The sequence below is a fragment of the Callithrix jacchus genome, chromosome 6 (assembly GCF_049354715.1).
Source record: "Callithrix jacchus isolate 240 chromosome 6, calJac240_pri, whole genome shotgun sequence".
In the NCBI taxonomy this organism is placed as follows: Eukaryota; Metazoa; Chordata; class Mammalia; order Primates; family Cebidae; genus Callithrix; species Callithrix jacchus.
In genome coordinates, this window is record NC_133507.1 from 54295979 (window position 1) to 54318376 (window position 22398).

General features: G+C 37.5%; 1 protein-coding gene and 1 pseudogene across 24 annotated transcripts in view; one reads left to right on the top strand and one right to left on the bottom strand.

Moving 5' to 3' along the window:
- Positions 1-22398, top strand: part of ATF2 (activating transcription factor 2) — an 89862-nt gene that overhangs the window by 12762 nt on the left and 54702 nt on the right. For 14 of the 24 annotated variants that reach the window (XR_013518864.1, XR_013518869.1, XR_013518866.1 and 11 more), the window contains 3 exons: positions 1481-1589; positions 2470-2569; positions 17657-17731. Coding sequence is in view for 10 of the 24 variants with exons in the window: in XM_035304488.3 (XP_035160379.1) it covers positions 17700-17731 (32 nt within the window). In the remaining 14 variants the exon portion in view is untranslated. Of the gene's footprint in view, positions 1-1480; positions 1590-2469; positions 2570-17656; positions 17732-21731; positions 21831-22398 lie in introns of all 24 variants that reach the window. The other 10 variants (XR_013518865.1, XR_013518868.1, XM_078327347.1 and 7 more) reach the window with 3 other exon arrangements.
- LOC100387841 (small ribosomal subunit protein eS24 pseudogene) lies at positions 3060-3560 on the bottom strand (annotated as a pseudogene).

A 22398-nucleotide genomic window follows, 5' to 3' on the forward strand; every position in this document is an offset into this window, starting at 1 on the left:
CCTGTACAGGGTTTGAGCAATCCTGTACAGCCTAGGAGCAATAGGCTGTATCATGAAGGTTTGTGTGAGTATAGTCTGAAGTTTGCACAATGTTGTTTTGGCCTGACTTCACGTTTCTCAGAACGTATCCCTGTTAAGTGACGCATGATTATATAAGAAATACATCTACAATAGGTCAGATAGTAGTGGTAGAGGAGAGGTTCCTTACATCTGCTTTTAAAGTTACAAAAAAAGGATGTTATTTTTAATGTTCAAAATCTGGGTGATTATCTTAACATTTCATGTGTTAAGACATAAGTGACACAGGCCAATTACAACTGGCTGTCTTATTTCCTTTTGCTTGAAATGACAATACCAGTTTGTCTTGCAGTTTTTTAGGGTTTTATTAATGGCAAAAACCACAATTACTTTTGCACCTGAACTTTTTTGAGCAATTGCTGAAATAAGAACACAGATAAGAAAACCTAAAGCCATACTTTAAAAATAAACATTTCTATGAAGCAATTTGCAGAAATTTATCTCTACCTAGAAGATGTGGATCTTTACATTATCCCACAGAGCCATTTGTCCTTTGAATTACTGCTCCATTTGTAGTCCCTGTTTTACATTTGTATAGCTAAATATCCCATTGGGGTCCTTTTTCCCTTAAGGAACAGCCTGTATATAAAACAGAATTTTGTTGCCATCTTTAAAGTGAGTTTCTAGTTTGTGATACTCACAACAGCGTTTTTTGTTGTTGTTGTTGTTGTTGTTGTTGTTTTTCTTTTTTTGGAGGGGGCAGAGTTTCACTCTTTTTGCCCAGGCTGGAGTGCAGTGATGTTATCTGGGCTCACTGCAACTTTCGCCTCCCTGGTTCAAGCGATTCTCCAGCCTCGGCCTCCAGAGTAGCTGGGATTACTGGTGCCCGCCACCATGCCAGGCTAATTTTTCCATTTTTAGTAGAGACGGGGTTTTACCATGTTGACCAGGCTGGTCTTGAACTCCTGATCTCAGGAATCCTCCTGCCTCGGCCTCCCAGAGTGCTGGAATTACAGGCGAAGCCACGGCACCAGACCAATAATGTTTTAAACATATTAAACATTTAAACATGTTTCAAGCAATCTTGAAAGTGTCAGGGAATTCAAAGTTAAGTGCAATCCTTCTTTCCAACATTCTGCATAATAGGGAAATCTCCCAGTACCTATATGACCTGGTAATGGGAGCTCAGTCCTAAGATAATGTAGAGCAAAGTCTCTTTCTCTTTGAATATTGTGCCTTTTCTTAATGCACAATAAGTTGGTAACTGAGCTTTCTGCCAGGTTCTTATTCTCTCCTTGACCACACCATCATTTACATAATGACTCTGAGCAGTCATTTCTGAGTTTTGTAGACTGAGTATGTGAGTTTGCCTTTCCAAACTACAACAATTACGGTTGTTTCTTTGCTCTTACATTGTCATTCTGGTCTTCATATTTTTCTTTTCTTCTTTTGTCACCTATAGATCGGCCTTACATGTTAAAGAAGTCCTTATGAATGTTAGTCTTGGCTCCTGACAGAACCTTCTGCTTTTGAAAACTTTGTTTAATAGATCGCCAAGTTATCTCCATGAGGTATCTAGACAGTCTTACATTTTAGAATGAAATAAGTGTGAGGACAGAAACAACTAATTGTCCTCCAGTATTTCTTCTCTTCTTTTTTCTTATTGGTAGATGCTCCAGTTCTTACCTAAGCATATAGTGAAATAAAGGAAATATTTCCTAGCCTCCCTGATAGCTACCGTCATATGACTAAGTTCTGAACCAAGAAATATGAATAAAAATTTCCTGTAAGATTTCTGAAAATACCCTTAAAGGAAGGCTATTGCTCATCTTCTATTTCTCATCTTGCTGTCTGATCAGCAGATGTGATGGCTAGAACTTGAACAGTTATTTTTAAAACCATGAAGGAGAAGCTACATGTTGAGAATGGCAGAGCAACAAAATATAAGGACCTTTGGTTCCAAAAGATCATGGTTCTGGATTGCCTATGTTTTTGTGAAAGAAGTAAGCTTCATGGACTGGGTCCTATGGATTTTATTTGTGCAGAAATGACACAAGAAAAACTGTTAATCTTCACTCTAAAAATATTGATGCTCAAATACAGCACTGCCATTTCACCTATTATCTATGACTCCTCTGTCATTTTTCTACTTTCACAAAGGTTTCATTGCCCTACTTCCAACCCAAAAACTGTTAATGCCTCTAATAGTTGGTAATATGCAAAGCGTTGCGGGAGGTTACAGGATAAACATCTTCCTGTAGCATTGACGATTTGGAAGGAGAACCTTAAGTTTTATATTGAAAAACATGGTATGGAAGGCAAAATTTACATGCATTTTTGAAGTATAAAGAAAAATTTTTTTTAATTTTACGGAATTGAAATACAAAAGGCTATTAATTTAGAACCACTTGATAATAAGTTCACTCTCTTCTGCCTCTCTTTTTCCCTAAGAATACTAGATGGAAACTTGAGAAAGGACTGCTTACTTGATAAAAGCTAAGGCATTCCTGGAAGCGGCATAAATAAAGCTCATGGCCCACCAGCCAGAAAGGTAAGAGATTTTGAGCTTTTAACATTAGTTTCATTTTGTAATTATCCTTCAAATATTACCGAATTTAGTAGATGTTTCCAGACAGTTGTCTTAAGAATACTAATGTCTTTTACTAATACAGTGTTTAGTAAAAGATGATTTTGAGGTTCAGCAAATTTGGAAATGTCTTTTTGGAGATAGAATGAATGTAGCATGCAAAAGTACAATGAAGACTTAGGTTAAATTTTTATTCTTGTTTAACATTCAGTTTCCTAAATTTATCTGACTAGGGACCCCTCATTAGCAAAGGGTTCCAATATAAAGGTCTCACTTCTCCTAAGAATAATAATAGGAATTAACCTGAGGTATTTTCTGTATTTCAAAAATATTTTGGGCAGAAAGTTCACCCACTGTAAAGCTGTTCAAGCTAACTAAAATGTCAAATTTATTTGCTTTTTTTTTTTTTCCCCCACACAAAAGTTTTTAGTTTATTAATAAGCATCTCGTGAAAAATCCCCAACGGCCATAGATAACATCAATGCGGCACCTTTTACTCCTTCGGCTGTGTTCCAATCTCCAGCTCACTTTTTGCCAGCACCAACATTGGCCTTTGCAGTCCCCCTGACTTTCTTCATTCTGTTCTTGCGTTCCTTTCGTTGCTTTCTTGAGGTCTTCTTCTTCTCATACAGGCCATGTCTTGCAAGTCTATGTTTGGGTTCATTTTTCTTTGCATAATCCAGGGAATCATAAATCATGCCAAAGCCAGTTGTCTTGCCACCACCAAAATGAGTTCTGAATCCAAATAAAAAATGACATCCGGTGTGGTCTTGTACATTTTAGCTAGTTTTTCCCGAATTTCTGTCTTAGGCACTGTTGCCTTCCCGGGGTGAAGGACATCAATGACCATTTGTTTCCTCTGAAGTAGTCGGTTGGTCATGAACTTTCTAGTGCAGATAGTTACTGTGTTGTTCATGATGGCGGCCTATCCTTAGACAGCCGAGGAGGAAAAAAGCTATTTGCTTTTAAATTGAATGGTATCAACTAAGTTTTGTTACTATAGTTGTCTCATGCAGATCAGAAACGGGAAGTTATACTCCCTCAAACATATCTTTATTGTACATCTACAATGTGCGAACCACAGAATGGTGATATTAAAGTAGAATGGTTTTTTTTGTTTGTTTTAAATCTCAAGCCATTCACAGTTTTGGGATGTAGCTTCTAAACATGGAAGGAAAATACCAATTTAATAAATGTAGTCTTGCATACAAACTCTTTCAAAACATGGTGATAAACTTTGTTAGATATATCAAAACACACAAGCAGATTGGCTTTTTTGTTACACCGCAATCTGGAGGTTCACATCAAAAGAGAAACTATGCATAAATATATACTTATTCTAATTTTTACAAAAGTTTGGAAAATAAACCTATTAATACATATATATATATATTTGAAAAGCAGAAAATTTTAAAGCAAGTGTGTAAAGGGTGGTAACACTTTACATTTTTTTTTACTCACTGGTACCTGCATTAAATGATTTTAAGCTGCTTGACTAACTTAAATGATCAAGTTTACTAGCAGCAGGCATCTTAAAAGATAAGCTCCATGAGGTCAGGAACCTTTTACCATGTTATTGGAGGCTTTTCAATATTTGCATATTTCTCTGAGCTTACTCTCTTAATCTTCTATCCTGTTGATGAGAAGAGTGAAACTGTATAAAATATTTGAAGAGATTTGTTCTGAGCCAAATATGAGTAGCCAGCGGCTGATGACACAGCCCAGGAAACCTGAGAACACGTGCCCAAGATGGTTGGGCCACAACTTGGTTTTAACATTTTATGGAAACATAATACATCAATCAATACATTTAAAATGTACATTGCCAGAAAGGTGGGACAGCTGGAAGTTTGGGTGGGTGGAGTGCTGCGCTCTAGTTTATAGAATTCAAATATTTTCTAATTGGCAGTTGGTTGAAAGAGTCACTATCTAAAGGCCTGGAATCAATAGAAAGGAATGTCTGGGTTAAGATTAGGGGTTGTGGAGACTAAGGTTTTATCATGCAGATGAAGCCTACAGGTAGGAAGCTTTAGAGAGAATAGATTGTTAATGTTTCTTATCAGACTTAGAATTTGAGACCAGCCTGACCAACATGGTGAAACTCTGTCTCTACTAATATACAAAAATTAGCCGAGTATGGTGGCACACACCTGTAATCCCAGCTACTCAGGAGGCAGAGGCTGAGGCAGGAGAATCACTTGAACCTGGGAGGCAGAGGTTGCAGTGAGCTGAGATCCTGCCTCTGCACTCCTGCCTGGATGACAGAGTGAGACTCAATCTCAAAAAAATAAAAAGAGTCTGTTCTATCAATGTTAAAGGCTCAGTGTTGAGGTCGAGAGTTCCCAAACCAACCTGACCAACATGGAGAAACCCCGTCTCCACTAAAAATACAAAAATTGGCCGGACATGGTCGTGCATGCCTGTAATCCCAGCTACTCAGGAGGCTGAGGCAGGAGAATCCCTTGAACCTGGGAGGCAGAGGTTGCAGTGAGCCAAGATCGAGCCATTGCACTCCAGCCTGGGCAACAAGAGCGAGACCGTCTCAGAAAAAAAAAAAAAAGTCTCAGGGCCGGGCGTGGTGGCTCAAGCCTGTAATCCCAGCACTTTGGGAGGCCAAGGCGGGTGGATCACGAGGTCAAGAGATCAAGAACATCCTGGTCAACATGGTGATACCCTGTCTCTACTAAAAATACAAAAAATTAGCCGGGCGTGATGGCGCGTGCCTGTAATCCCAGCTACTCACGAGGCTGAGGCAGGAGAATTGCCTGAACCCAGGAGGTGGAGGTTGCGGTAAGCCGAGATCGCGCCATTGCACTCCAGCCTGGGTAACAAGAGTGGAACTCGGTCTCAAAAAAAAAAGAAGTGTCAGTGTTGATATTAATGATGGTCAGCTGTGCCTGAATTTCAGAGGGAGGAAAGTATAATGAGATGTGTAGAACCTCCACTTCCCATCATGGCCTTCTTAACTGGTTTATCAGATTAACTCTGGAATACCCCTGGCTAAGGGAAGGGTCCATTGGTTGGGAGCTTAGAGTTTTATTTTGGTTTATAATCCTATGCTTTAGCTATCAGAGATCCTCAGAGAGACTCCTCAGTGTACTCTGCTTTATTGTTCACATGCTGTCTCCTCTTTATGAAATATCCCAGAATGGCTGATGCCTCTTGCTTTGAGAAAACTCAGCTCAGGCATTACTTCCTTTAGTAGCCTTTCAGGGCCCTTTCCAGGATTGGCTAGGTATTTAGGGAATTAAACTCAATCAGATAAATTCAAGTAAAAAGAGGATGGGACTCATACTAATGGTACTGGAGACTCTTGGATCCAATCACAAAACATAGCTGGGCATCTCAGAAACTATTTTCCTTCTTGGCTACATGATTTCTTACGTCTCTTTTTCTGTGCCTACTCCATTCTGGCTTTTATTAGTTTTTTTAATTAATAAGAATATGACAAATAATGCCTACCGGTCCTAAAATACTGTTTTGAATCTTGATGCCCACCTCTGTGTGACTGATTTTTTCTTTCTACAGATTTCCTGAAGAGGTAGTCTGATTGTCTTAACTTGGTCAGGTGTCTCCCCTGGTTTACCTGAAGCAAGTATGTCAAGGTCATGGATATATAGGATTGCCCTTTACTGCACTGTTGGCAGATCAGGCTCTCTAAGAGAGGAATATGGATGCTTTGGAGATGATCAGCTCCAGTTTATTCCTTATGTTCCCATAGCATGTCTTTCTCTTTATTATTATATATATATATATCACTGAATTATTTTTGTTTTTTTTTCTTTTTTTGAGACGGAGTCTCACTCTTGTTGCCCAGGCTGGAGTGCAGTGGCGTGATCTCAGCTTACCACAACCTCTGCCTCCCAGGTTCAGGCAATTCTCCTGCCTCAGCCTCCTGAGCCACTGGGACTATAGGTGTGCACCACTATGCCCAGCTAATTTTTGTATTTTTAGTAGAGACAGGGTTTTACTATGTTGGCCAGAGTGGCCTTGAACTCCTGACTTCATGATTCACCCACCTCAGCCTCTCAAAGTACTGGGATTGCATGGCATGAGCCACTGCACCAGGCCAAATTATTATTTTCACTTTTTCTCTTCCTTATTAGTCTGATTTTAAGGGCAGGGGCTATATCTTATTCTTTAAAAAAAAGTATATGTATTTTTATTTTAAAAAACATGGTGACATCAAGCAACTCTTATTCTTAATATGGTATTCCATACAAAATAGGCAGTCACATGTTTTCCAAATACATTTTATAAAGTAAATGATTTATATTAGAAATGTTCCACAGTGCTATATGTTTTGTGCTATATATTATCTATAACATTTAGTATTACCTGTATTTTAGAAACTTGTTTTGAAACTTAAGTACATGCTTAAAAGGTTAAGAGTTTGCAATATTTATAGTTCTATAACCAACTAACTAGAAGATTAGTCAAATTCACATTTTAGAATCTGGTTCTTTTTTTTTTTTTTTTTTTTTGAGACAGAGTTTCACTCTTGTTGCCCAGGCTGAAGTGCAGTGGCACAATCTCGGCTCATCACAACCTCCACCTCCTGGGTTCAAGTGATTCTCCTGCCTCAGCTTCTCTAGTAGCTGGGATTACAGGCATGTGCCACCATGCCTGGCTAATTTTGTGTTTTTAGATGGGGTTTTATCATGTTGTTCAGGCTGGTCTTGAACTCCTGCTCAGGTGATTCACCTCCCTTGGCCTCCCAAAGTGCTGGGATTACAGGTGTGAGCCACCTCGCCTGGCCAGAATCCGGGTATTTCTATAGTTAGTCACCAGAAATGTGTTTGCTCCCTCCCATTTTTGTAGATTGATTTACCAGCACTATTTACTATAAAGTGAATTGCTCTCCTCATTTGTTTTTGATAGCGATGTAGGAAAATAAAAGATAATAAAAAATAAAATAAAACAGTATTTTATCATGTGAATCATTTGAATGATAGAATTAAAAATGGCATGGAAATATTGATACTGCAGCCTAAAGCAAAACAGACTTAACCTACATGTCATATTCTAAAAAGAGAACAAGGAGCTAATAGAACCAATGATCATCCCTTGAGTCTTCGGACTTCTAAATTATTCTACTGTAGTATGATTTTATTTGCTCTTAACCTTGCAATACAGAATGTAGTTTTTCTATTCTTTGCTATACCTCATAGCATGAAAATTATAAACAAAAAACAAGCAGAGAATTATTAGAGAATAAATATATCTCGTAGTGTTTTTTTTCATGACCACTGCTACGTGATGCTAATTATACAATGGTTATACAGTACACCCCCCTTACCTGTGGAGAATAAATTCCAAGAGCCCCAGTGGATGCCTGAGACTGCAGATAGTACTGAGCCCTATACATGCTATATTTTTTCCTATATAGTAATGAGCAGGTAGCATATATAGCCTGGATGTGCTGGACAAACCGATGATTCACATCTCGGGTGGGATGGAGCAAGAAGATGGCAAGATTTCATCACTCTATTTAAAACAGCACACAGTTTAAAACCTATGAATTGTTTATTTCTGGAATTTTCCATTTAATATTTTTGGACTGTTGACTGTGGGTAACTGAAACCGTGGAAAGTGAAGCTGCAGATAAGCTGTATAATGAATAATTATAGTGCATATTATTTACATACAACTTAAACTCATTCTATAAGTTTTTTCCTTTTTTTATTTTTTTACAGTAAAACTCTTTAAGCGTTCTACAACAAGACATTCTCTTACAAAATCACAACATGTCCATGGAAGTTAGGAAGTTAACATTGATATATTGCTACTATCTAATCTGCAGGTCACATTTAAGGTTCTCCAGTAGTTCTGATAATGTACTTTATAGGAAAAGGATTCAGCCTAGAAGATCACGTTGCAGTTCTTTGTTATGTCGATTTGGTCTTTTCACATTGGAAACAGTTCCTTAATGATTCCTTGACTATAATGACTTCAGCACTTTTGAAGATTGTTATGCCAGTTAATTTGTAGAGTTTACCTCAATTTGGTGTTATATAATACTTCTTCATTATTAGATACAGGTTTTGTATCTTCGACATGACTATTACAGAAGTGATGCTGTGTCTTTTTCTTTTTTTTCTTTTTGAGACAAAGTCTCACTGTGTCACTCAGGCCTGAGTGCAGTGATGTGCTCTTGGCTCACTGCAACCTCCGCCTCCTGGGTTCAAGTGATTATCCTGCTTCAGCCTCTGGAGTAGCTGGGATTATAGGCATGCAGCACCATGCATGGCTAATGTTGCATTTTTAATAGAGACGAGGTTTCACCATATTTGTCAGGCTGGTCTCAAACTCCTGACCTTATGATCCACCTGCCTCAGCCTCCCAAAGTGCTGGGATTACAGGTGTGAGCCACCACACCCAGCTGATGCTCTGTCTTACGACATTCTATCAGTGGTACATGATTTTATTTCCCTTATTTCTAGTGGGGTTAAGTCACATCACTTGATTAATGTGATGTTTTCCAGGCTTTTGTGTTGTAAATTACTTTTGCCCTTAATACTTAAGTATTATAGGGAGATATAATACTTCGAGATGATATAAATATCCTGTTTCTTATCAAACATTCAGTTTCTTTTTATCAGTATGGGTTCATAGAACCCTGTTTATTCATGATGTAATCCATTACTATCATTATTTATTTTGATCATCAAATTATCCCAGATTTAAGTCCTTCCTTACTATCTGGCCAAATCTGGTAGCAATACAGGATGGGTCTTAAATATCTTGTGCCAGAAAATAAGGAAGGACTTACTTCTTTATTTCCATTACAAGATAAGATACATCCTGTACTGCTGAATTGGAATCAGCCAGTTCTTCAAGAAGCCCAGGTCCCTTTTAGTGGAGAACGGTATTTACACTCTGTATTAGGCCATTCTTGCATTGCTATAAATAAATGCCTGAGACTGGGTAATTTATAAAGAAGTTTAAATGGCTCCTGGTTCCATAGGCTATACAAGCATGGCACTGGCATCTGCTCAGCTTCTGGAAAGCCTCAGGGCGCTTTTACTCATGGCAAAAAGCAAAGAGGAGCAGGCACATAACGTAATGAGAGCGAGAGCAAGAGAGAGTTGCAGGGGGCACAGACTTTTAAAAAATCAGATCTCCTGAGTACTCATTTACTATTGATAGGACAGCACTGAGCCATGAGGGATCTGCCTCAACACCTCCCACCAGGTCCTACCGCCAACATTGAAGATTACAACTCAACGTGAGATTTGGCAGGGACATATATTCAACCTCTATCACACACCAAAGTCTGGATGCTAAGTGTGCTTATTGCTAATGAGGTTTCAGTGTTCCCAGGCTCTCTCAATGGACACAGCTAGGGACATACATGAACATGTATGCATACATATACACATTAACATCTATGTTTCTGTATCTTTATATTGAGAGCCATAAATTACCACCAGTATCTCCAGATGTCATCTAATACCAACATTCATTCTATATTTATAATTCCCTTCATCTGTAATATGAATTCACTTGTACCTACCACATCCTTGATATATTTACTTATTTGATCAATATCCATGTGTTTACATAATGAATTGCCTGGTGCCACCAGGCACTCTCCTTTCCTCCCCATCAACTAAATATCTTCCTGTTTGGGTCCTGACACCCTATGCTGGACTAGTGCCATTCCTATCATTTACCTCATGTGAATGCCTCCTTAGCCCACTTGGGCATTGACAACTCACATCAGGCTGCCTTCCCTCCACATGGAGGCCTTTTCTTACCCATCTGAGACTCCAACATTAAAAGCAGGGCTGACCACCTCCTTCCCAGCCCAACCCTTAACTCATCTATCTCCCAATGGACATCTTTTCACTCTGCTCAGACTCAGACACTCTGCAGTGGGCTGCCCTCCGGTAGCGTGACTGAGCCACCTCCTGTGCAGCTCTGTTTGTTTTCTCTGGTGGCTTAACTTTTATGTGAATTTTAAGTTGTAAGATATGTTTTGCCAGTTAATTTCTCCCATTTTCTTCTATTCATCTTTTTCTTCAAGTGTTTTTCTTTATTATTCTTTCTTACTGGCATTTTATAATACATGATTTCATTTGATAATGAGTCTAATAACTCTAGAAATTCTAACAGCCTCTCTGTATTATTGAAAGTGGTTTACATAAAATTTCTATATAGTTGTTAGGTGTAAAATAGCAAGATATAACAGCTGGTAGGCAGAATATAGCAGGAGAAATATTTTTGTGCCATTTTTGATCTTGGATAAGTCATTTATCCTTTCAGACCTCAGTCTTCTCATTTGCAAAATGAATATTTAGGACTAAATTAGGAACACAACGAGGTACCTGATCAGAAATCCATGTTATAAGAAAAGGCCTGTACTTTATATTCAAGTGAGAGAATTTTAACTGACATTTTAGTTTTTAAAAATAGGCAGAGTCAGGTGCAGTGCCTCATGCCTATAATCCTAGCACTTGGGGAGGCTGAGGCAGGAGAATGGCTTGAGCCCAGGAGTTCGAGATCAGCCTGATTAACATAGGGAGATCCTGTCTCTACAAAAAATATAAAAATTGGCTGGAGATGGTGGTGTACACCTGTGGTTCCAGCTACTGGTGAAGCTGAGATGGGAGGATTGCTCGAGTCTGAGAAGTAGAGCCTGTAGTGAATCATGATCATGCTACTGTACTCCAGCCTGAGTTACATAGCAAAACTTCATCTTGAAAAAAAAAAAAATTGGAGACTGGGCAGAGGAGGCATTTTACATAGAACTACAAGTGACCATTATATATATGAAAAAGTTCAACCTCATTACTGTGTCAAGCTATGCAACTTTAAAATTAGGTTTTTTTAATTAATATGAGAAAAATGTTAAAAAAATAATATCCACTGTTGGTGTTGGTATTAAGAAATGAGATCTTTCTCTACTGGTAAAGCAGAAATCAATACTGTATATTTGGAGGTCAGTTTAGCAATATAAATCAAAAGCCTTAAAAATATGCCTTTACTTTGATATAGCAGTTTCACTTCCAGAAGTTTATCCTGTGGAAATTATTATGGATATTGCACAAAGATTTGTCCCAAAGATATTCATTGATGATAAAGCCCATTAATATATGATGGAGTACTATATAGCTATTAAAAATGACATCTACTATTAATGATATTTCTATTTAATTATGTGCCAGAATTTAGGTAATTGCATTTTAGAAGAAGCTGTAATACTGTTTATATATATTTCTCCTCTTCTTTTCATTGTCATAGTGTCGTATTTTTCAAGTTATGCATCACAATACATTGACAAGACTGGACTATATACTCTGGAATGTTAACAGTAGTTACCTCTGAATAGTGGTATTCAAGGTGACTTTTATTTTCTTCTTTTTGCTCTTCTGTATTATTTTGGAGGAGATTTAAAGTTCCTTACAATGCCCTAGTTCATTAGGTGTCATTTAGTTTATATTATCAGGATATAACAAGTGATCTCCTTCTGAACGGCAATGAAAATTAGCCAGGCATGGTAGAACTGCCTGTAATCCCAGCTACTCAGGCAGGAAGATCGCTTGAGCCCAGGATTTCGAGGCTGCACTAAGTTATGATCATGCCACTGCACTCTATCCTGTGTGTCAGAGCAAGATTCCGTCTCTTAAAATACACAAACACGTGTACTCTGTCTTTCTCTCTCTTTCTCTGCAGCTTTAGGGTTTTTAGAGTTATGTAAGATTGGTCATTATTTATATACAATGCCTAATAGTAGAAATTGCTCTATGTTGTAACAAAATTGAAAGTAGAATTTAAACATGTTCTAAAATAACATGTTTTATAGCAATAAAATAGAGAAAATATGAGGAACATATACATGTTTCTATGTGAAACTATCTTAGAAAACTGGAAAGAGGGCCAGGCATAGTACCTTACGCCTGTAATTCCAGCACTTTACAAGGCTGAGGAGGGCAGATCACCTGAACTCAGGAGTTCGAGACCAGCCTGGCCAATGTGGTAAAACCCCATCTCTACAAAAAATACAAAAATCAGCTGGGCGTGGTGGCACACACTTATAATCCCAGCTACTCAGAAAGATGAGGTGAGACAATTGCTTGAACCTGGGTGGTAGAGATTGCAGTGAGCCAAGATCACGTTGTTGCACTCTATCCTGGGCAACAAGAGTGAGACACCATCTCAAAAAGAAAAAGAGAATAGAAAAAAAACTGGAAAGAGGAAGCCTTCACTTTTGTGCTGATCTAAGTTCTGCAGCAGAACATCAAGCAAGTGTCCTCAGTTCATAGGATGCTTTTATGCCCATATTAAAATGACTGCCTATGACCTCAATATATTTTGTAGATTTTTTTTTCTTTTTTAGAATTTTCGGGGATTTACTCTTCCCTATTTTTCTGTTCTATCTCTTTAATCTTGGGAGCATTTGTTAGTGCTCTTTACCGTAGAGCTGTTTTCAGTTTTTGGTCATATTTTCCATTTGAAGTTTGAGAAAATAGTTCATATGGAAGAATATTTCTTTCTTTCTGAAGTAACACATATAGATAGCATACATATTAAGATATTTGTAGATTCATGTTTGAAAAACATGTTTATACTTCTGTATTGGTTCTACAAGAACCACATACCAAGGTGAAATTTTTAAATGTTGAAAATAAAGCTTCATGTTGTATTTAATTTGGATAATTAAAGTGTATAATCAAATTGGATAAGTAGGGGCTGGGTGCGGTGGCTCATGCCTATAATCCCAGCACTTTGGGAGGCCGAGGCGGGTGGATCACGAGGTCAAGAGATCGAGACCATTCTGGTCAACAAGGTGAAACCCCATCTCTACTAAAAATACAAAAAATTAGCTGAGCATGGTGGTACGCGCCTGTAGTCCCAGCTACTCGGGAGGCTGAGGCAGAAGAATTGCTTGAACCCAGGAGGCAGAGGTTGTGGTGAGCCGAGATTGTGCCATTGCACTCCAGTCTGAGCAACAACAGCGAAACTCCTTCCCAAAAAAGAAAACTGGATAAGTTAAGTGCCAGAGGCACTTTATTAAGCCCCTGCACAGTAGGAGATAGAGAGAAAGTTGCCATTTCAATCCTGGAAATTATGCTGAGTTTGTATAGGACGTGAAATGGAGAATCCAGCCCATGGTGGGATTGGAGGAGGGGAAAAATAAGTAGTGAATTTCACTGACTCAAGTAATTAGTAGATACCATTTATGAATTTATGAATGGTTAAATGGTCATTAGTCCTGGTCTTTGACTTCATGCAGCTATGACAGGAAGGTTATTTCATAAACCTTGAAGTTCATATTTTAAGGATATTTGTGTGTGTGTGTGTGTGTGTGTGTGTGTGTGTGTGTGTGTGTGTGTGTGTTTCTGAGATAGGGTCTTGCTCTGTCCCCCAGGCTGGAGTGTACTGCCAAGAACATAGGTCACTGCAGTCTCAAAATCCTAGGCTCAAGGGATCCTCCTGCCTCAGCCTCCTGAGTCACTAGGACTAGAGGCACATACCACCATGCCTGGCTAATTTTTAAGTGTTTTTTGTTGTTGTTGTTGTTGTTTTGTTTTGTTTTAATAAAGACAAAGCCTTACTGTGTTGTTCAGGGTAGTCTCAAACTCTTAGCCTCTGAGTCTTGGCACCCCAAAGTGCTATCATTACAAGTGTGAGCCGTTGCACCTTGGCCAAGATTTATATATTTTTAAAACAATTCAAGATACCCTTTTTAAAACAGCTTTTTGAGGTATACTTGACCTATAATAAATTATACATATTCAAAGTATACAACTTAATACGTTTTGACTATATCTGTATACCCATAAACCATCACCACAATCAAGATGATAAATTTGTGATCCCTCAAAAGTTTTCTCATGCCCCTTTGTAATTCTTACCTCCTATTCCTTCTACTCCTCTCCTTTGTCAACCAGTGATCTACTTTTTATTGCTATTGTTTTCATTTTCTAGAATTTTGTATAAATGGAATCATACAATATGATTTCTTAGACTGTCTCCTTTCCCTTGGCATGATTAAGATTCATCCATTGTTCTAGTATTAGTAGTTTTCAAGAAAATCTCTTTATTCACTTAACAATGCTGTTGTCACTTTGAACCAAGTTATTAGTAAAAGTAGAGCATAACCAAGATGCATGGACTTTTAATTTGGGACTTTTAATCTTTGGCATTTTAGTCTAACTATTTTTTTTTTCAAACCCACAAGGCATTTTAAAGATTCCAGAACGAAGACATTTTTTCTTATGTGTATTTGTGCAGTGACTGCTTCATAGTTACCCATGAAATTAAAGATTGTTACTTAAATAAGTTTATTCCTGGTTTTCTGATGTCATTTGTTATTTTTTCTCAAAGAGGGGGGTTGTATTATTTTGCTTTTTATACACATTGGTGTGGCCCTTTAATTTTAGCTTAACCTTTTGGGCATTTTACTTTAATTTTAATTTTACTTTATGTTCATGAGTGAGTATATTTCAGCAATTTGCTTAAGATATCTTCACCAGTATTGAAGAATTGCAAAGGAAGTATTTACAATTTGCCGAGATATGGGAAGGTTTTGTTTTAGATTCTTCATAATATTTGAACTTTAGGCTACCCAGATTTACTGGTCTGTCTCTTTAATAAAAATCACCTATTTATACTTTCCCAATTAAAGAGGTAGAGATTTTTAGTATTATCTATTTCTTTGTTTGTTTGTTTTGTTTGTTTGTTTTGAGATGGAGTCTCACTCTGTCACCCAGGCTGGATTGCAGTGGCACGATCTCAGCTCACCGCAACCTCCGCCTCCTGGGTTCAAGCAATTCTTCTGCTTCAGCCTCCCAAGTAGCTGAGATGACAAGCACATGCCACCACACCCGGCTAATTTTTGTATTTTTAGTAGAAACGGGGTTTCACCATGTTAGTCAGAGTGGTCTCAAACTCTTGACCTCAGGTGATTCGCCTGCCTCAGCCTCCCAAAATGTTTGGGATTGCAGGTGTGAGCCACCGTGCCCGGCCATCTATTTCTTTAAAACCTTGGAGCATAGAGGTTGGGATCCTCTCCAAGATACAGAGTGACTACTTCCATGTGAAGTAAATGTGGACTTAACACATTTTACAAATTACAGTTTCTTTTTTAATTTTTTAAAATGTATCCAACTGATATAATTTATTTTAACAATTTAACAATCACTCTGTTAAAATAAATATAATTTATTTTAACAATTTAGCAAGTAAGCTACTGTGCAAATATAAGGATGAATAGAAACACCCTTATAATTTTAATAGTAGAAATAATAGAACTACACCTGCTATTTTATCCAGTCCTCATGTGCCAAGCATTGTGTCATATAATTTACATACACTATTTTAAAACACTTTACAACAACTGTGATGTAGGTGATACTACCTTTGTATTATAGTTGGGGAAACTGAAATGCAAAGTTGTTTAGAAACTTGCACAATATTGTATAACTTACGAGTGGCAAAACCAGGTTTTTGGAGCCAATTCTGACTCAAAAGCTTATACTCCTTTGGCTATGTTATGTTTCTTCAAGAAGTAGTAGGCAGTAGAATGGGGTGGCAGAAGCACACAGATTATATAATAGATTACATCAGAGAGCAACATAATGTGGATGCTGTAAGCAAGCATAAACAGCACAGCTTATGGAAGCAATTTTCAATCTGGATTATGGGGAAGGTATCACAAAGTGCTATTTGAACTGGGCCTTGACAATATAATATCAAAGAAGGCAAACATTCATCTGGGAGGGTATATTTTAGGGAGAGCTAAAATAATATGCAACTGAGGGTGATTTTTCAGAGAATGACGGACAGTTTGATACTGTTAAATGGGCCACAGTGTTTTGGAAGTAGCACTTGGAGGTAAGATTAGATACAAATGGTAGCTAAATTTGTATCTCTCAAAGTATACCTTAAAGGTTGAGTCTAAAGGATTTAGATCTAAGTGGATAATCAGATTTGGATTTATGGCATTCAGTGATAGTTTTGATTCTTAATTTGAGGTTGTAGAAAAGGAGCTCTGAGTTGGATGCTTGATTAGTTAATGTGAGCCCCATCACTGTCTTGGAAACTTCATGAAGGCAGGTACCTATCTTGATTTGCCAGTACATCTCCAGCATCTAGCAAGAAATAGTACTGCCAAGTACAAAATGGAAACTCAAGAGCAAGGAAGATAAAGAAATATTGAGTTAAGAGAAATCAAAGAAATCAATCTTAAAAATATTTTGCTTAGAACTCTCCTGGGTGTTTTGCATGGCAGTGACTTTCCTACCAGTATAGTTTGTAGATACTTGCCAGAGAGTAATGTGATATATTAAAGTTCTTTATGTGCAGTCATTGTCTTCTCCAACAATCTATAGTTCAACAAAACCTCCCTTCAACCATAGCCATAAGGGCCGAATTAAATGTTTCTTTCAGATTTTTCTGAGCATGATATTCTTGAAACTTCATTTATGAACAAAATTATAAAAAATGCAATTTTCCTTTATGCACCATGTGCTTATTTGGATAACCATACTCTTATTTACCACTGGATGAGGTTTCAATGACCATAAGGTGAAGCTATTGGTGGAGTTTAAAAATGAGTCATTACTTGTCCTTAAGATACAAATGGGAGCTATTTATATAGATGAGCTAAATTGTGGGACAAATAAATTTTGATGAATTAGACTGAGAAGCTGAACACCAATAAGTATGTTTTTTAAAATTAAAAGCTTTTTGAAGAGAGAAATATGGAATTACTAGGTTTCATCATTCTCATCAGTGTTCAAAGTAAGGACCTTTTACTCTTTTAATGGCTGTCCTTCAATCACAGCCATAAGGGCTGAATTAAATGTTTCTTCCTCTTTTAATCCCTTTGGTGGAGTTGGATTATATTAATACCTATGTTTAGCACATTTGTGTAGGTGTGTTGATATTTCAAGAGCTGTACTCTATTATAAAAATTCTTAATAGTGACGAGTTTTGGGGTGACAGTGTTACAGAGAGTAATTTGAGCACTTTATTTTCTACTCTGTTTCAAGAAGTGTTTCAGAACTATTTTTAACAGTGTGAAACCACTTTGTTTTTCAGTATTCTTGCCACAAGAAAAAGAATGTGATAAGTTATTCAACTTATGAAATTCAAGTTACATGTGAATTCTGCCAGGTATGTGTGCAATATTGTTAATTTTAGCCATTTTTTACATTTTGGGTTATAAAAATCTTTATAGCTTATTTCTATTAGGTAAGTATTTGTGGGTTTTTTTTTTTCCGTAAATAACAAGTCACTTATCCTGATACTCCTGTTGTATTTTTAAGTGATCAAATTAAAAGCATCACAATACGCTTAGCTATGACAGATATAAACATGTTTTACGGTTTTGATTTCCTCTAAAATGAGTTCTATTAGCCCCATGAGATGTTCTGTGAAAAAGTGTTCAAATAGCAAATAGTGATGGCAAAAATGCCATACTCTGAGTGCTCCCCTAGTCATTTTACATTAGCATATTAAAGGCTCTGAACAGTCCTGCAAAAAAAAAAAAAAAGGAAAAGAAAAGTATATTTCAGCATTTCTCAGATTTGTTTGGCCGCACCTTTTTTTCTGTAGTGTCTACTGACATCCCTGTTGAAATGTTTTGGGGAACATTGCTGTGAAGGGTTAACAAGCTGTATCTGAAAAAGACAGTTTTACAGAATTATTAGTTGAGTCAAATATATTTGCTATATATAATTTCTAGAAAGAAAACAAGTTGATAGAAGGGATAATTAATTGAGAAGTTTAGGTTGAAATTTAAAAGTAGGAAAGTAATCCCGACTCAGAGATGTCTTTTTGCAGTTATTTTGTTTGAATCAGAATCCAAAAAGGTCCTTAATTTGGTTATATGTTTATTAAATTTCTTCTAATGTAAAACAGTAACCCTATTCCTCTGCTTTTTTTAAAATCTCCATGACATTTACTTGTTGAAGAGACCAGGTCATTTGTTCTAACTTACAGTGATTCATCTTAGGATTTTTTGACTTTATGATGGTGGGAAAGCAATACAGTCAATATACTGCTCAATTCATGATGATGTTATGTCCCAGTAAACCCACTGTAAATTGAAAATATCTATATTGGATTTGGATGATGATTGCCTCCTGGTGTTGGTGTTTAACTTGTTTTTCTGTCTCCTGAATTTCTTTGCAGTTGGAGTTAGGGAGGCTTGATTAGATTGACTTTTGATTTTTTTTTTTTTTTTTTTTTTTTTTTTTTTTTGGTGTGTCCTGCCCCCAAACCTTTGGTGTTAATTTAAGACTAACCTATGAATTCAGATGCTATCAGCCTGGTCCAGCCATTATAAAGTTTCTGTTACCTTTTCTACTAATGGTTTTAAAAATCAGACATTGATGATAGTTGCCCAGATGCATTATTTTACTAGGGATTAAAGTGGGGGTGTTCTTCCTCTTCCTCTTCTTATTCCTCCTCCTTTGTCTCCTCCCTTCTCCTTCCTCTCCCCCTTTCTTCTATCTTCCCTTCTCTTCTTCCCTCCCTTCTCCTTCCTTCCTCTCTTCTTTCTCCCTTGTTCTCTCTTCCTTCCTTCTTTCCCCTCCTTCCTCCTATGCTCCTCTTCCTGTTACTTCTCTTCCTCTCTCCTCTCTCCTCATTCTTTCTTCTTTATTTCATTTTTTTTTTTTTTTGGAGACAGGATATCACTCTTGCCCAGGCTGGAGTGCAGTGGCACAGCACAATCACTGCTTACTGTAATCCCAACCTCTTGGGTTCAAAGGATCCTCCTACCTCAGCCTCCTCAGTAGCTGGGACCACAGAAACATGTTCCCATGCCCTGTTATTTTGTTTAAAGTTTTTTGTTGAGATATGGGGGTCACGGAGATTTGGTTATGAGAACTTCCCAGCTCTGTCTTTTTGACCAAATAGCAGTGCTTTTGTTCTTACTTCATTGACTGATTGCAGCATCTTGAGACAACTCTGGCCAGTTGTTTCCCATTGCTGGTGTCTTCAATCTGGTTTCCCCCTCAGTACTCCTGAGGCAGTCTTGAGGGACTCAGAGAGCCATCAGCTCTCTGCACCTTGGGCTGGTAGGCAGATGGGATCTCTGACTCCAGGATCTGTATCCTGGAATCTCACATTTTTTCTTTTCCTGCATAGACCCAACGAGAGGACATAGGGGAATCACTCTTCAGCAGGGCTGCGAATGGGCAGAGAATGAGTGGGTCCTCTGGTGTCCGCTGCCAGGGCAGCCCCCAGCTCAGGGACTGTCTCAGATTTCCACTTTTTTTTTTTTTTTTCTGTTAAGAGACAGGTCTCATTCTGTCACCCAGGCTGGACTGCAATGGAACGATCACAGCTTATTGCAGCCTGGACCTCCTGGGCTCAAGGGATCTTCCTGCCTCAACCTCCCAGGGTAGCTGGAACTACAGGCATGTACCGCCATGATACTGCCACAAGTGACTGTTGTAAATTTTTTGTAGAGACGGAGTCACATCATCTTTCCCAGGCTGGTCTTGAACTCCTGGGCTCAGGCCATCCTCCCACCTCAGCCTCACAAAGTGCTGGGATTACAGTCTTGAGCCACTGCACCTAGCTAAAGTGGCAATATTCTGATTATTTTATTCTTTTGCATTTGTTGAAATTCTGTAAAGGACTTTTCCTTCATCAACTGTTTGGTTAGTGGAAATACATTTTATGCACAAAAGGCAGAATAAACATTCTGGTCTTTTTTGTTTGTTTACCAGTTTTTAGACGAGGGAAATTTCTTAGTTGTTGGGATGGATGACTTGTCTGTCAAGCCATTACTGGTTTGCTGTATGCCAGGCTTTCTTTCAATCTCTTACTTCACCTCTACTTAGATTCCTGGGAAAATCAGTCATTTTTTGGATATACACTTGTTTCTCAATATCTGTGAGTGATTGGATCCAGGACCTCCTGAAGATACCAAAATCTGAGGATGCTCTAGTTTCTTATATAAAAATGGTGTAGTATTTACGTATCACCTATGCACATCCTCCCATATACTTTAAATCATCTCTAGATTACTTATACCTAATACAACGCATATGCCATGTGAATAGTTGTTATACTGTATTGTTTAGGTAATAATGACAAGAAAAAAGTCTGTACATGTTTAGTACAGATGCAGTTTTTTTGCCACATGTTTTCAATCCAAGATTGATTGAATCCATGGATGCAAAACTCATGGATACAGAGGGCTGACTATACATACTTTTTTATTTTTATTATTTTTATATAATGTGTGTCCTTCTCAAGTCTTCTCTAAGGTTTCCTGGAACACACTGTATCTGAATGTAGTCACCTGTATAATTTTTGTCTTTTTTCCTAGTATTAGGTTAAATATACTATTTGCTTCTTTTTTGCTTTTTATTGAGATATAATTTAAATAGAAATGTACTATATAGAGTAAAATCTGTTTTATCAGTCTTTTCTTTTATGGACCTTTTCATCTCCTGTTTAAGAAACCTTTACCACCTCCAAAATCATGAAGATTATTTCCTATATTTCTTCTAGAAATTTGCACTTTGCCTTTCACATTTAGGTCTATGATCTGCTGTGACTTAATTTTTAGTATAATGTGAAATAGAATTCATCGAGTATTTTTAAAAGTTATGATTCCTTAATTGACATAATATTAAGGCTCAGAAAAGTCCTGTAAAATGAAGCCTAAACACTGAACATTTCCCAAATGTATTTAGCTAAGCCTTTTTTTCTATAATAGCTACCACACTTTGGGAAACATTGATCTAAAACTATGATAAGCTAGTGTCATCAAGGGAATATTACATGATTATTATTAGTTGAGTCAAGTACTCTTGCTATATAAAATTTCTGGAACCAATTATTGGAAAAGACCATCCTTTTTTCACTTAATGCAGTTGAGCATTTGTACTAATCAGGTAATCTTATATGTGGTTCCATTTCTGGGCTCTTTTCTATTTCTTTATGTGTTTATCATTGGACTGATACCACACTGTCTTAATTATTATAATTTTATAATGGGTCATGATGTCTGATATAAAAGTCCTCTAGGTTAATTACTCTTTTTCGGGATTCCCTTGTTTATTTGTTGTCTTTTACATTTTGTTACAAATTTTAGAATCAGTTTCCACACATGCATAAAAGCCACTGGGGTTTTTTTTTCTTTTTGCAACAGAGTCTCACTGCCCTGAAGTGCAGTGGTGCAGTCACTGTTACGAAGTGATCTGGTGCAGTCTCAGCTCACTGCAGCCTTCTTCCACCTCCTCACGTTCAGGTGATTCTCATGCCTCAGCCTCCCCCAAGTAGCTGGGGCTACAGGCATGTGCCACCATGCCCAGCTAATTTTTGAATATTTAGTAGAAACAGGGTTTCACCATGTTGACCAGGTTGAAACTTCTGACCTTAAGTGATCTACCTGCCTTAGCCTCCCAGAGTGCTGGGAATACAGGCATGAGGCCCTGCACCTGCCTGAAGAACAAAATTGATGCAATAATTTAAAGATACTGAATTTTTAAATTTAAAAATACTGAAGTCATGATTTAAAACCACCCAGAAGAGAAAGCTTCAGTCTCAGATAGCTTCACTGGTAAATTCTTCCAACAATTAAAGAAGAATTAGAAAAGAATTAACAGTGATTCTCAGTATCTGCCTCCATCTCAACTTTTCAGGGAGCAGTTTGCCCTTTGACCTCAATTCTCTGATGGATGTAAGAAGAGTTGATAATTTTCCGTTTGGTTAGCTTGTTTCTCATTAAGAGAATAGGAATGATGACTTTCAAGATCTTTATGTGTTGGACCAGAAACCAGAAGTCTAGACCAGTGTTTCCCTAAGTGTCGTCATCC